This window comes from Marmota marmota, unplaced genomic scaffold, assembly GCF_001458135.2.
Source record: "Marmota marmota marmota unplaced genomic scaffold, marMar, whole genome shotgun sequence".
Taxonomy (NCBI): domain Eukaryota; kingdom Metazoa; phylum Chordata; class Mammalia; order Rodentia; family Sciuridae; genus Marmota; species Marmota marmota.
In genome coordinates, this window is record NW_026000026.1 from 33642866 (window position 1) to 33659246 (window position 16381).

The window sequence follows — 16381 nt, forward strand, 5'->3', positions numbered from 1 at the left end:
AGGCCATAAATCAATAAAAGCTGCTTAAATCATTAGGAATAGAGGAATACCCTACTAGAACAGTTCTGACTGCAAAAGCCATGAGAATGGCTGAGAAATAAACAAAAGTGTTTACTATCACTAGAAAATCTTAAAACACAAAGAAAAACTATAACAAGAATCAGATGCAGTGGCACACACCTGTAATCCCAGTATGTCAGGAGGCCAAGGCTGGAGGATCACAAGTTTGAAGCTAGCCTGGATAACTTAGTGAGACCTTGGCTTAGAATAAAAAATAAAATGTACTGGGGATATAGCTCAATGGGTGAAGCCCTGCTGGGTTCAATCCCAGTACTGGAAAAAAAAAGATAAGAAAACAATAACAGGATACAGTTTTTCTTTCAATGGACTGCTAAGGGTGAAAAATTTGGAAATAAACCATGGTAGTGACCTCATATGCTATTTATGGGGACATAAACTAGTTAACAGTCTTCAGAGGACATCAGACCATCTGTATCATAAGTGGCAATATCAATACCTTTCTTTTGACTTTTCAGTTTTTATTCTGTGGATTTATTCAAAGTAGATTATCCATCAAAAATATTACTATGCGCACAAGGATGTTCAATGAAAATTGCTTGTGATAGTAAAATCTATACAATGATGAGCTATGTAAGGAAATACTACAGAGTGAGTGTTTTGGCCAGATTGTATTGTTATATTGTGTGCATGTATGAATATATAACAACAAATCCCATCAATATGTACAACTATAATTCATCAATAAGAAATGAGGAAAGTTAAATTATTTGCACACTTGTGTGGCTGTGTAAAGAAATGGCTGGAACCTCACTGTTCTTCAACAAAGTAGTCTTAATCTAATTCAAACACATTTAAATTTAATTTAATCAAATTAAAAAATTAGTTGCCTAGTTTTATTAGCAATGTTTCAAGCATTCAATAGTCACATGTGGCTAGTGGCTATAATATTGAGGAAACAGATATATAACATTTTCCTCATCATCATAAGTTCCATTAGACAGCATTGTTCTGGAAAAATGTTCTTCATCATGTTCTCCATGGTTGCTTATGGCTGGCAGGATTCAAACTTCCGTTCATTCCATTACACTTTTCTAAATTGCTTGAACTTTTATAAAAGTATGCAATTGATTTGCAATCAGAAGCTTCTTTCATCTGATACAAAGTCACCCATGATCTCACGATGTAAGAAATCGCACTACTAATATTGTGTAGCATTTCCTTGTTCTCTATCTTCACAGGATCAATATCTTGGGTACCAGTTCTTAATGTTTTTACTATGACAGGTAATAGTTGAATGTTCTTACCATGCATGTTGTAATTTATCCTTTAAAATGCTTCATAAACGTCACTTTTACAAGCCATATGCAGTTCCCTCCTATGTAATTAAATGATTTCTGTGACATATGCTGTCTTGAATATTCTACTAGACTATTTAAGAATTTTGCTAACCACTTGGACTTGAGAAAGTCAAATTTATAAGAAGACAATGATTTATATTTCTTTTGTTATATGTAGAGGAACATCTAATACATCACACTTTGAAGATGCATTGTTAGTTATAAATCACTATTCAAAACTGCCTACATAAAACACAATGGCCTTAGAAATCAATGATTTGATAAAGTGCCTTTATTATTAAAGTGTCCCTTTACACTCTTGAATGCAACAATGCATAGAAATCTTCAACATCTATTTTCTATGGAGACTTATCCAAAATGTGTCACTTCTCTGAGACTCTTTAGAAGCTATTTTTTCAGTAAAGGAAATCTATACTCCATTCACTTTTCCTGGGGTATATTTTGATAAACAAAAAATTACTTAAAAGTGAGAATAAAAAAATAATAATTGTGGGGTGAAAATACAATGACCTGAAATTGATGGAAGAGGAAAATATGTAACAAATATATTTGTCATGTTGCTCTACAGGTTGCTTTTGCATTGAGAATTCTATCCAGAATAAAACTGAAATCAGGGGCTTTGTTTTCTATAGCCACTTTCTGGTAGATACAACCTTTCCAGTGGGATTTATTTTCTGCAATAGGAATAGCCTTGCAAACCCAGCAGACTTAGCATATCAAAAAGAAAACTCATGACCATATCTAATCTCTCTTCAAGTATTTTTGTCTCTATTGACTATAGCTTCATTTTCTCAATTGTGCAGTTCAGAAATTGGGATATTGCTGACATATCAATCTCTTCAACCCCAATACCCAGTCACATCAAGTCCAACTTATATTGCCTCTTACTTATCTCACCAGTTTGTCCAATTATACCACTATACCCCAGGCCCACGCTACAAATCTCTCCCACCTGAAATGCTGCAGGTGCTTCCCCTCCAAACAGTCCCATATTTGAGCCAATAGCATCCTGACTTTCCCTAATGGCATCATAACTTTTCCTGGCTTGAACCATTCAATGGCTTATCTTGCTTAAGGGTTTAGAAAATGTCTTAATGAGAACAGCTGATACCTCCTTGAGTAGTATGGCCCTCTGTCTGTCTCTTGCTTTTCCCCACCTGACCTCTTCTAGTAGTTTAGACTTTTTCACACTTGCTACTCTTCCTTCCTACCTCAGGACATTCACATATGCTTTTCCCCTGCCGGAAATGCTTCTAACTACCCTCCCTCATCTTATTAAGACTCTTTCAGATTTTCCAAATTTCAGTTCATCAAGTAGTTCTTTAGGGAAGCTCTCCCTGACATCATTAATTATATATATTAGAGGTCCCTACCATACTCTCTTGCTCTTTTTAATGAGACTCTGTGATTCTTTCGATGCCTATTTTCTTACCAGATTGTAAGCACCACCAAGGTGTATAGAATCCATTTTTGTTCACCAGTGCAACTCCATCAACTTCACAATGACAGGTAAACAGTAGAGGCTTAAACACTTATTCAGTATATGATTAAAGACTAGGAGTCAGATGCCTACAAAAACAAGAAAAGTGATGAATCTTCTGTAAAGGGGCCTTTGGGCACTGGTGCACAGGAGACTGTTCCCAGAGAAACGGATTCTTTCATCAGAAGAAAGTACAGTTATACTTTGGGAGTGCCCTAATTGTATTTCCCTTTAAGTTGGTCTCTATTGTATTTTAACATCATAGTCCAAGACCCACCCCTACTGGAAGAGAGCCCATGCAGTCCTGGGCTTTTCTTGGTTGGTAGACTTTTGATGGCATCTGCTATTTCCTCACTTGAAATTGATCTGTTTAAATTGTGTATATCATCCTGATTCAATTTGGGCAAATTATATGACTGTAGAAATTTGCTGATGCCTTTGATATTTTCAACTTTATTGCAGTACAGGTTTTCAAAATAATTTCGAATTATTGTCTGTATTTCTGCAGTGTCTGTTGAATTATTTCCTTTTTCATCACATATGTTAGTGATTTGAGTTTTCTGTTCATTAGCATTGCTAAGGGTCTGTCAATTTTGTTTATTTTTTCAAAGAAACAACTTTTTGTTTTGTCAATTTTTTTTCAATTGTAAGAAACAATTGAAAAGCACCAATTGAAACAAAAGAATTGTTTCAATTTCATTGATTTCAGCTCTGGTTTTAATTATTTCCCGTCTTCTGCTGCTTTTGGTGTTGATTTGTTCTTCTTTTTCTAGGGCTTTGAGATGTAGTATTAAGTCATTTATTTGTTGACTCTTTCTTCTTTTAAGGAATGAACTCCATGCAATGAACTTTCGGAGCATGGGAGGAATAGACGAACTCTAGATAGGGCAGAGAGGGGTTGGAGGGGAAGGGAGGAGGCATGGGGTAATTAATGACTGTGGAATGTGATGATCATTACTATCCAAAGTACATGTATAAAGACATGAATTGGTGTGAATATTGTATATATACAACCAGAGATATGAAAAATTGTTCTCTATATAGGTAATAAGAATTGCAATGCATTCTGCTGTCATATATAATTTTTAAAAAAAATTAGAAAGAGAGAGAGAGAGAGAGAGAGAGAGAGAGAGAAAGAGAGATAGAGAGAGAGAGAGAGAATGCCCAGGAAGCTGGACTCTGCCCAGAAGGACCATACTTGGGGAGTACTCAGAGTAGGATTCTCTTACATATCTCAGAGAATGCCTGAGAAAGAGAGATTTGTGACAGTCAGGCAATCCAATCATGAAGTAATCTTACCAGAAGAAAAAAGCCAGAGGAGGGCTAAAACGGGAAAATTGATGTCTATGGAGATTTGAGGTAATTCTGTTTAAATTGAGGTTGCTCCCTGCTTCCTAGTAGCACAGATTCTCTCTTTAGGTCAAGCATAGATTCTCTATTTAGGTCAAGTTTTAACTTACAGATGCAACCAGTGATGTGCTCAAGCCAGCCTGTTCATGATAGGTAATTAGTTGAATGTTTGCTAAATTCGTGAGTGAAGGTTGAACACAGACATTATAAACTAAATAACAGACACATTCAACCAAGTAAATGATATTAAATACCCCTTAAAAATATTTAAACTCATCACTTCCTAATTATGTTATTAAATGTTATTATTATATATGATCTTGAGACTCATTGTATCTTTTATAGCTGTACAGTTAAATGTTTTATGATAGTGTGCTACTAATCTCTTTTCATCTCCAAATTCAGTGGTGTCATGTGGATAACTTGAAATTGCTAATGGTGAGACTATTCACCCCATAGACATCAGTAAATGCTAGAATTTAAGCTATAACGGCTTTTATATTGTTTGTTTACTTGACTTTGGGGTTTCAGTGTTTGGTTGGTTTTTTGCTCCTTGTTTGTTGGTTTCTTTGAAAGCCTGTTGTTAAACATTTACCAGTATACCACAGGAGGCAACCTACTCATGGCCCAATGCAATCCGTCATTTTGTGTACTTCACTGTTGAAATTACCTGGCAATACTATGAAATCGCTAGATTGAACCAATCTTCTAATCTTTTAACCTGTATTTAACAAAAAGGTGTTTAGTTGAAATCATTAAAAAGGTGGTGGTGAGAGAGTATGTGTTTTCTCCTGTTCCTACAACATACACTGCTATTTCTCGAGTAAAAAACAATGTTTTTTGTTTTAGTCAGCTTTTTCGCTGCTGTGACTAAAGGATCTGACCATAGAGGAGGAAGAGTTTATTTGAGGGCTCATGGTTTCAGAGGTCTTAGTCTATAGAAGGCCAGTTCCATTCCTTGGGGCTCAAGGTGAGGCTGAACATCTTAGCAGGGGAGGGTGGCAGAAAGAAGAGCTCACATCATGGTCACCAGGAGGCAGGGAGAAAGACTCCACTCACCAGATACAAATATATACCCAAAGACACACTCCAATTCCCTTCTCTTCTAGCCACACCCAACCATTCAGTTCATTTTTTCAGAATTAACTAATTGGGTTGAGACTCTTACAATCCAATCATTTCTCCTCTGAATCTTTTTGCATTGTCTCACATTCGAGCTTTTGGGGGACACCACATCTAAACTGTAAGTTTGCCATAAATGAATCATATAGCAAATTTGTGAGTAAATCAATTAGAGTCAAGAATTAGAATCATTTAATTCAATCTCTGACATTGGGATTGCTTGAATTCTCTTAATATGAAGCTGGGTAACATTACATTTCACCTAAATATATTTTATGTATTAAATGTCATCTTTTAATACATGCTGGACCCAGTGGCTCACACCTGTAATTCTAGCAACTTGGGAGGCTGAGGCAGAAAGATTGTAAGATTGTGTCCGGCCTCCACAAAATAGAAAAATAAAAAGGTCTGGGGGATGTAATTGAGTGATGAGTGCCCCTGGCTTCAATCCTCAATACCAAAATAAGAAAACAAAAAAGCGTATTTTTAGGAAGATGTAACAATACTTGACTTCTCAATTTCCAATGGATTTACAAAATCCCCTGGGAAAAATTTTGCTAGCAAAGAGAAAAGATGGCTGAAAAGAGGTGAATCCGGTTGGGGCTGTGGCTCAGAGGTAGAGGGTTGCCTACCATGCATGAGGCACTGGGTTCGATCCCCAGCACCATATACAAATAAAATAAAGATATTGAGTCTACCTATAACTAAAAAATAAATATTTTTTAAAAAGAGGTGAATGGAGGAAAAATATCTTTTAAAAGAACAAATGAAATTTGAGAACAAAGGAAAAAACAATTGCCTAAAAATTTATCAGTACAGGTCAAAAATTAAAATGCAAAGAAGTTACTAATAATATCCTAGCTATACTTAATACTTTGGGCAAAAATTTTGTAAAATTAAGAGAATTTTACACTTCTTAAATTCCCTTTTTTAAATTCCCTGTTTAGAATTGTGAAAGTAATTCTGGTGATTCTTTTATAGCACAGGCATCATTAACCTGCCTAATCTTACTGAATAGTCACAATCATATAACTCTCAAGATGCTCTTTTCTCATTGAAAGTTGAGGTCTTAAGGATGACCGCTTTGGTCTTTATGCATAAATGTTTTGATGGATTAATAGTAAGGAATTTTAGAAGATGGTTGCTTATTTCCGAAGAGAGTGCACACACAAAAGATATTTAAGACAGGACTTATTTAGATACTACTAGTTGTTCCTTATGAAAGTAGAAATCAAACCTCCTCTTTGAATTGTAAAGACCTTTATATCCCTGACATTCTGATGGCATGATACATTATTGATCTTTATATCTTATGGAATGTAGTTAACTCATACATATCTAGAGTTAGAAAACAGATGTAAATAAAAGAAACAAATATGAAAATCAAATATTTAATCAGAAAACAGATATAAATTGAAAATCAAATAATAGTTAATCTTAAATATTGTAGAACCTTCAGCAAACACATGCATCTCTATTTAGACATTTATAGATAAATTATCCATCACTTCAAACCCTTTCATTATTTGTATTGAATTGATGAGAAAATTTCCCTCCTTTTAACTTGCAAAAGCATTTATAATTTTGAAAGTAGCAGCTAACATTTATCTCAATGCAATATTTCATGGCATCTTTAAAATAAGAAATCATGGCAGTCTCCACAAAAATATATTAATGTTTCATGTGCATGAGGTACATTACAGTTTGCAGGTTTAATTTTGATCACCACACTAATGCTTTAAGGCACGCTGGCATTGCTATTATCATCTACCCTGTGCAGAAAGTCAAAGCTCTGGGGCTGGGGATGTGGCTCAAGCGGTAGCGAGCTCACCTAGCATGTGCGGGGAGCTGGGTTCGATCCTCAGCACCACATAAAAATAAAATAAAGATGTTGTGTCCACCGAAAACTGAAAAATAAATATTTAAAAATTCTCTCTCTCTTAAAAAAAAAAAGTCAAAAGCTCAGATAGACTATGTTGCCTAAGTTTTAAAGCCAGTTATATGGAGGAACCAAAAACTGAAAAGTTCTGGAAATGACTTCTCGTTTATCTCTCCTTAAACTCCCTTTCCTATGGTACAGTGAATTAAAGGAAATATATAATGCAAATGCATATGTTTAAAATACATGTGTTAATTGACAAATGTCAAAGTCATAAATACATATATGTGTATACATACATTTATATGTGTGTATATATATAAAAAAATCTTCCAGTTCTTGTAAGAGATTAAATTATCCAATATATGTCCCTATGTTGTCTTTAATTTTCCAACTGTTGGTTTAGTTTTTGACTATTCAGTGTGTTAGGTGCTGCTGTCAGCACTTAATGTATAATGATTCATTTATTTCCCATAAAGCTCTTATTAAGGAGGAACTAGGATTGTCCTTGTTTCACAGATGAGAAAACTGAGTCACAGAATTGTTAATGAAACTTTTCAAGGTCACATTGCTTTAAATGACAGAACCAAAACTCAAAGCCAGAAAAGCAGAATGCACTTCCCTCGACAAGCCTATAGATAGGCTTGTCATAGACACACACACAAACACACACACACACACACACACACACACACACACACAGATTTCCCAAAAAAGGGAATATTGTTTGTGTTGGTCATTATTAGGATCAGGCCTGCATTTTTGACGTTTGATTTTAAATTATGCTCTGAGTTTCTAGAAGCTCCCTTGGCAACATCTAATTGTAGTAAAGTACCATGGTAGGAAGCAGATGTTTTTACAAAATGGGGAGAAAAAAATCTCACGAGTCAGGAAGATGAAGCAAAATCATGAAAAGTATGTGTATATTCTTTTAACAAACACATATCATTATTCTTCTTCTAAAGCTTGGGCAGGTAGATATTTAAAATTACCTAGAAGTACTGGCCTCACCTGAAAGCTGAAGCAGGCTCTAGTGTTTTGCCATCTATTGGTAATTTAAATGTGAAGGAACATATGACCCCTAATTTTGTTCTTTGCACATGCCATTCCCCCCAGGGCATGTGGGTTTTATGCATTCACTGCAGAGGTGCCTAGGAATTTTCCTGGCAGTCAGGTGGTTACATATGTAAAGACTGCAGAAGAGGGTGGAGAGAGTTTAAAACATGAGTGACAAGCTATCAATACTTTAGAATTTTAAAGTTTGACAAACACTGACAACATAATGAGGGGAAAGCTAACCACTTTCTCCATTTACTTTTTTTAAAAAAAACTGCTATATACTTCATGCACTTTTACTTGCAGTAAGGATGATTGTACAAACGGTAATTAAACTTGACCATTTAGCTTCCATTCTTTCCTAGGAAAGCAACTAGTGTCATCAGACCTTATTTCTTTCCTCTTTTAATTTAGCATATGGATTATTTTATGTTTTTAATGAACTGCCTAAAATACTACTTCAGGAGATGACTCAGATGGATGCTGATTTATTTTTTATTCTGCCAATTGAAACACTTGCCTATTTTTATATGGATCTCATTTAAGTATAGTTAAGAATCCATCTTTTTTTTTTATCTCTGATTGTCTTACAGAGAGTTAATGAAAAGACTTTCATATAAATTGTGGATTAAAGTTGCATCCACAAAATGGTAATACAGATAGAGAATATTGTATTATAAGCTAAGAAAAAATAATCTGCTGGGCCCAGGGGCACATGCCTATAATCCCAGCTGCTGGGGAGGCTGAGGTAGGAAGATCACAACTATGAAGCCAGTCTTGGTAACTCAGCAAGATCCTATATCAAAATTCAAATTTTTAAAAAGGGCTAAGGATGTCGTTCAGTTGTAGGACACCCCTATGTTCAATCCCCAGTAATGTACACATACACACACACACACATACGCATACACACACAGATTTATCCTAACAAATTTTTAATATGCCTAATGTCCAAAAAAGGTACATTTCATGATATTTTATACAAATAAAATAGCTTTTTTTAAAGTCAAATTAAGGAGGGTGGATTCAAACTGGCATTTAATACTTATTGAACAATCATTCCTTAGCTAGTGTTTATTCTTTCCATCAATCTCTAATGTGTTAAGTTGTATATTACAATTACAGAAACGTGCAGCAATTGAGTCCTCCATTCTTAAGTGGAGAACCATCTATACTTTCTTTAGCTACATAGGAATGGCAAACACTAGTGAGTAAACTCAACTCTCTTTGCAAAGGGCATGAAGTAATTCAATCATGAATCCTGATTATTGAGAGAAAATGAATTTACTTAGTCTCTATTTTGTAACTCTTACGGGAATAGAGATTATCTAGGATTTAACTTTAAAAGTGGAGTTAAATTAGAACTGCCAGAATTCCTAGTTGGTCTGATTAATTTTAACTGTGGAGATACATGTAGTTTATTCTCTGCCAAAAGCAACCCTTGAATGACAGATAGGGAAAAAGTAGAAAATTCCAAGTTGGCTTCTCCTCTTACTTATTTCTGAGTTATATGCTTTGGTGTTCTTCAACTTGAAATGCATGTTTTTGCAGAGTTGTGGAGATAGCTCATTTACTTTTCTATTTTTATTTATTTGTTTTTAATGTCCACAGCATTTATATCAATTGTAGGGACAGAGAGATGCATTTTTAATATCCACAGCATTTATGTCAATTGTAGGGACAGAGAGATGCATTTTTAATATCCACAGCATTTATGTCAGTTGTAGGGACAGAGAGATGCATTTACTCCTGCTAGTAACCTAGGTAGGTAACTCCTTCTCTGGGAGTTTATTGGCAGGTTCAATCATCAAAATTCATGCAGACATAAAAGTGCTTGATAGAATAGATTTTAGGACATGGTAGTTCACAGGAAAACTGTCTATAGGCCTTTGTTATTGTTGCTATTCTGATTTTGTTTGTGTTTGGAAGATGGCCACTTGTTTTTTTAGATCTGAGACTGCTCCAGAAATGATGAATTTTTAGACATCTGTATCCATTAAATTCTTTCCATCTGTAAGGTCCTCCAAATGTGCTTTTGCAGTTCATCATTCCAGATAATTCCCTTTGTGTATTCTCTGATGATCTGAAAATGGCTAAGAACAACTTTTGGCACTGGAAGAAATGAACATCATTTTCATTATACCCTTCACATGTCAATGATGCTCGAATAGGAACTGTGTTTGAAATTTGAAAAAGTATTAGTACAGGTAAAAAGAAAAATTAAATTGTTACTTAAAGAAGAATTCTGACCTAACCAAGTTTGTTCTTTATATAAATGAAATAGATGAAAAAAAGATATAATGTTAAACAATCAATGGTGGGAAAAATAGTTAAATATAGTTTTGAATCAGTGTACTCCATGAGGAAACACAGACTTGATGTTATATATTCTAAATCATTTACCTTGAATTATTTCATTGTATCCAGCGCTACATGATTTTAAAATATCTTTTCTCTTGAGAAGATTTTTCTCAAATCTCACTGTTCCTCTGACTCATGCTCAGTAATCCTTTTTAAATCTTTATGGTATACCTGAGCACAGTGGAGCAAGCCTATATATTCTAGCAACTCAGGAGACTGGGGCAGGAGGATCACAAGTTCGAGGTCAGCCTTAGCAGTTTAGAGTGACCCTGTCTCAAAATACAAAATTAAAAGGCTGAGGATGTGGAATGTGGCTTAGTGGTAGAATGCCCCTGGGTTCAATCCCTGGTACTAAAACCAAAACAAAACAAAAATATGTGATATAATCATCCTAGAAGTACAGACTTATATACAATTGAATCCCCAACTTCCTACACCTCCAATTCAGTCATCAGCTTCATTTTACCAGCCTGCTTCATTACTTCTCAGTACTTTACTATAAACTTCTAATTTCATAAATACTGAGAGTGTTTTTAAATATACCTGTACAACCATTAGTGGGAAAACTGTACAAAGTTGCCACAAAGAGTTGATCATCTTTCTTATTAATTCTTGTTGTCTGTATCTAATATTGTTAGGAACAGTATGGATTTCAGCTCTTTTCCAGAATTCTTTTCTATTAAGGGCACTCCATCCAGGTGATTTCTACTGGTTTTTAGTTCCTATATGATAATTCAAGTGAACCTGTAACCCTCACAATTTTTCCCCACAATGCTGAAAACTAGAACTCTTTAGGTAGTCAACTATTTGAGAACAAGTGTTTTTTTGTTAATGTTTTGATTTTTTTTTTCTTTTGGTGTGTTTGATGCTAGGAATTGAACCCAGGGCAGTGCACTTTCGAGGCAAAGCACTCTACCACTCAGCCCTCAGCCCTTTCTTGTTTTGAGACAGATCTCATTATGTTGATCAGGCTGGCCTTGAATTCACAAACATCCTGCCTCAGTCTCCCAAATAGCTGGATTACCAGCATGTATCACCAGGCCCTGCTAGCAAAAGTGTTTTGAATGGACATGAGAATTACTAAAGTAATAGTGACTTAATAGAAAATGCTTAGGACAAGAAAAGACAGAGGGTAATTCTCATGGCCCTCACTGAAAGGAAAAGGAGTTCAAAGTACAGAGCCTATTTATACCCAAATATTTCCCCATTAAATGTTACAGAAGTAGAGATATTGATGGACTCTGTAATCACTGACAAAACTTGTGATTTATAATTACAAGTTTCAATGGTTCCAGATAATTATTTTTCTCTTCCAAGTATACAAAAAGGAAAAAAGAAAGAAAAATTCTAAGTGTCAATCAAGCATGTTTTCGCTCTAACCTTGCCTCAATGGTGTTCAAAAATTGCAGTGCAATTAATCATTTCACAAAACAGCTGGTATACTTGTTTAATTAGCCTTTGCAAAATGATTATTCTTCCTGAACATTCTCCTTTAATCTTTCATTAATGCTAGGGTGTTAAAAAAAATTCCCTTCTTTGCTTTTACTGTTTATTCCATAAAACTTTTACTAAACACCTCTTCTTTTCTGGGTCATGAAAATTGATGCTTTTGGGTAGCTTTTGATCTTTCTGGGAGGCATAATTTACTTGATAAGCTCTCAACCTGTTAGTTCAGTTGAGATTTCAGTTATATTGGGCAAAGCTTTGAAATGGGGTTTTCTCACTTCATAACTTACCTGAAAATGTTCCTCTTTGTGCAGCCAAACAGAGGAAAAAAGTTTTATTAACTAAAGAGAGAATTAATGGCACCAAATAAAGTAACTCAGCTGGAAAGACTTTGTTTACTTTCTTGGTTTTTCAATTCCGCTATTTCTTTGTAAGGACGGTATATATAAAAAAAACCTCAAAAGGGAGGTCAGAATAACCAGTCTCAGTAATCAGGCCCTGTTGGCCCGGCATTTAGCTAAATAAATAAGAATTCAAGTTTATTCCTTGTTCAGAAGCTGGCAGCAAATTTGCTAAGTGATTGATTTGATGCTAATTTTCTGCATGGACTGAGAAGTCCTTTAGGGCCCGTCCTGCGGGAGGAAAATAAATCCAGCCAAATTGACTAAGCCCTATTTTAGGTTTTATTTTGAGTTCTGAAAGTTTGGAAACTTCCCTTTCCCAGAAAGGCTGTATCACCAAGGGATTCTCACTTATGATGTTCCAAAGAATGCAACTTGCTCTGAAAAGATGGCAGAAGTTCCCTGCATTCCAAATCCCAGAACATTCTGAGGATAGCATTTCAATTAACCTATTCATGGCAGGTGCTGTCATTTTCTACACTGTCATAGCCTATCTCTTGACATCTGTACTCAGTGTCGGATTCTAAGAGCCTTGGCTAACTTTCTGCCCCAGCCCTAGATGGCATTATGTTACGATCCTAAATACCTGAGATAAACAAATTATAAAAGAGAAAAGGCTTATTTGGGGTTACAGTTTGAGAAATTTCAGTCCATGATCAGGGAGACTTACTATTTTCAGTCCTCTGGCAAGAGGTGGGCAGCACATCATGGTAGGAGCATGTAGCATAGCAAACTATTCACCTCATGATCAGGAAGTGAAAAAAAAGACAGGAAGATGAGGAGCCAAGACCCCAATATCTCCTTCAAGGCAGGCCTCCAATGACCTAAGATCACCAAGTTCCACCTCTTAAAGTTCCTGCCATCTCCTAATAGTGCCAAGCTAGTAAGTAAGTCTTTTAACACGTGAGCTTCTGGGGGACATTTAAGATCCAAACTATAGCAGGCATAATGATGACTTTTGATACCACAAGAACTACCTTCTTTGTCTCAATATGTCCATGAATCAAGGAATGAGGTAGACTTTTCTCATTTCAAAATTCAATTCATGGGATGATTGGAGGGAATAAAGGGATAATTATGACACATAAATATTTTGCTGAATGGCAGTATGACAGAAAGGACACTTTAGTGAAGGACCATAGGTCTTGAGCCAGAAATTCTCTTTCCACAAACAGTTGGGGCAAGTTGTTTCTAGGCCACTGGAGGTGGAGGCCTTCACTTCCAACCATTTTCAATTAAGAATAAAAGGCAACTTTGTTTTGAAGTCTTTCTGGCTTTAATTGTTTGAGGTTATGCTGTCATTTTGGAATCTCTAGTTATAAACTAATTTTTTTTCAACATTTATTACCAGGATCCAAAATTACGTGAACTTCTGGATGTGGGGAACATTGGGCGCTTGGAGCATCGGATGATAACAGTGGTGTACGGGCCAGACCTAGTTAATATCTCCCATTTGAATCTCGTGGCTTTCCAAGAAGAAGTAGCCAAGGTACAGTAGCTGGAAATCTCTGAAGCTCTCTTCTCAATGTTAATTCTTATGATATGGTACTAATACCTATGAAAGACTTTGAATGTTTGTCATACTTAACTTGTGCTGAAATTCCAAGTAAATATAAATCAGTCATCAAGTATAAGTATAATTAAACACTTTCCAATAATTATATGTATTTTGAATTATGGGCTTTTTTTTCCACAAGGAGAAAATCACCTGATATAATTCCTTTGCAAAATAAAATAGTAGATAAAACCACATTCCATTTCACCTATCCCAAGTTATTATCGCAGATTCCTTCTTGTTTTATCTAACTCTACTTCCATTTCAACTCTCTCCTTGAGGGCAGGCAATTTTAATACCTTCTTAAATTCTTTGTCCCTGGACAACACATAGCCTACCACCATTTATATAGTATTAATTTAATTAAAATGTGAGAGAAGAAAAAAACACAAAATTTTAAATAACTGTATTTATTAGACTCTGGACTAGGAAGGTGAATTAGATACACCGTGTCCATTAAGAAATTGCTATTCTACTAAGATAAAGGGTCTTTCAGATAATATAGATATAACTGGAATATAAGTACAATACAGCAAACAAGAAGCTGGACCCAGGAGTGATACTTTCTCTAGGAATGCCCAAAGGCCTTTAAAATATATATGTGTACGTATACATATACATACATATATATGCATATAAGTACATGTATACGTACACACACATACATACAGTAATGAATGTATTTAAAGAGCTTTCTTTTTCCATGTTAATATTTTATGGAATGCTAGTTATGATCTTTGTCCTTCCTACAAATTCCTTCAAGGGTTAAGAAGATGAGTAGGAATATTTTGAAGTATGCATATCTTATACGTGCCCTTATAGGGTATCTCAGGTCACAGATCACAGCAGCAGGGTCACTCCAGGTCAGTGTGTATTGTTTGGGCAGTATGATCTATAATTTCCTAATCCTCAGTGTTCTGACAATTTTATGAGCTACACCGGATATACTAGCCTGACCTTTAATTCGTTAATTACTATTGGCAGGGGTTTATTTCCAATATTTACATTGACTTTAATTTTTACAGCAGAATGAATAAAATGCCATCCAGTTTTAATTCTCTAAGGTATTTAGAAACTCTCTCCAAGTGTGTTCAAACCTAATCTGTTTTCTCTGACAAATGACCAAGTTACCCATTTACTTCTATTGCATAATTTACACTTGGAGACATTTCCATACAATAGAACTTTACGTGTGTGTCAGCATTGTGCTTGTCTTGCACTAGTTATTCTAGTGTCCCACTGTTACCTTTTTGAGTTTATATACTTCATTTCTCAGTGTATGGATGGGTCCTTAGACAAATGGATGAATATAAGCAAATGCTAAAAATTTGAAAAATATTTTTTAAATTGCTTTTTCCAAACACAATCATATTCCCATTCAAAAAAAAATCACCAATTTATGAGATTCACTAAATCTCAAGTTAAAACATTCATTAAATGATAGTGACTTTCAGGGAGGTTTTTAATAACAACGAATATAGGTTTTTATATTGTATCTCAATCTGTATATCTTAAATTGCATTAAACCTTTCTACAGTTATATTTAAAATATATTTAATTTTCTCCTCTCTGTAGTTCCCGCCCACTAATTTTCTGTAAGGGGTTTTGATTTCTGAGACCTGTAATATTCCCCATCAGTACTGTTTCTATAAAGATTTTTCCAGCAGCTAGTTGAAGTTCTTGGTATAATTAATGAAGCCACAGAGCATGTTTTGCCTTCCCTGGCTGTAATATTTTTAGGGTATTTTTCTCCCACTGAAATTGCTAGGCCAGAAAGTTAAAATTTGTAAGCACCATGTTATTCTTGAAATTTATTTTTCATATTTCTAATTGTTAGTATGATCTCAGAAGATCATATCTTCTTTTTAATTTCTGGGGACAGTGTATATTGTGCCTAGTGCAGGGCCAGTATTAAAGTCTTGTTTTATTGTATGGAAAGGCCAACAGAAGCCCCCTGTAACAGCTTAGATCTGGAATGTCCCTCGTAGGCTTATGTGTTGAAGGCTTGGTCCCTAATGCATTAATGCTCACAAATGGGGGCTTTGGGGAAGTGAATGCACCATGATTCATAGCTGAGTGTTCTACTGGGAGATGGTGGAAATTGTAGGGAGTAGAATCTAGTTAAAGGGATTGGATTCTTGGGGACATGCCCTTGGAGACTATATCTTGTCTCTAGCCCTTCCTCCTACCCCCTCTTTTTCTCTCTCTCTTTCCCTCTCCCTCTCCCTCTTTCTCCTTTCTAGCCACCATGAGGTGAGCTGCTTTGCCTAGACACAGCTTTTCACCATGATATTCTGCCTCATCTCAGCCTATAGCAATAGAGCCAGCTGATCATGGACCTCTGAAGCCATG

The 16381-nt window shown here is 35.4% G+C and overlaps 1 protein-coding gene across 1 annotated transcript in view; it reads left to right on the forward strand.

Annotated features, from left to right (window-relative positions):
* The window catches only part of Plcb1 (phospholipase C beta 1), a 727531-nt gene that overhangs the window by 455413 nt on the left and 255737 nt on the right, over nucleotides 1-16381 (forward strand). Inside the window, exon 5 of the mRNA XM_048811856.1 lies at nucleotides 13826-13963. Coding sequence (XP_048667813.1) covers nucleotides 13826-13963 — 138 coding nt within the window. The remainder of the gene's footprint in view (nucleotides 1-13825; nucleotides 13964-16381) is intronic.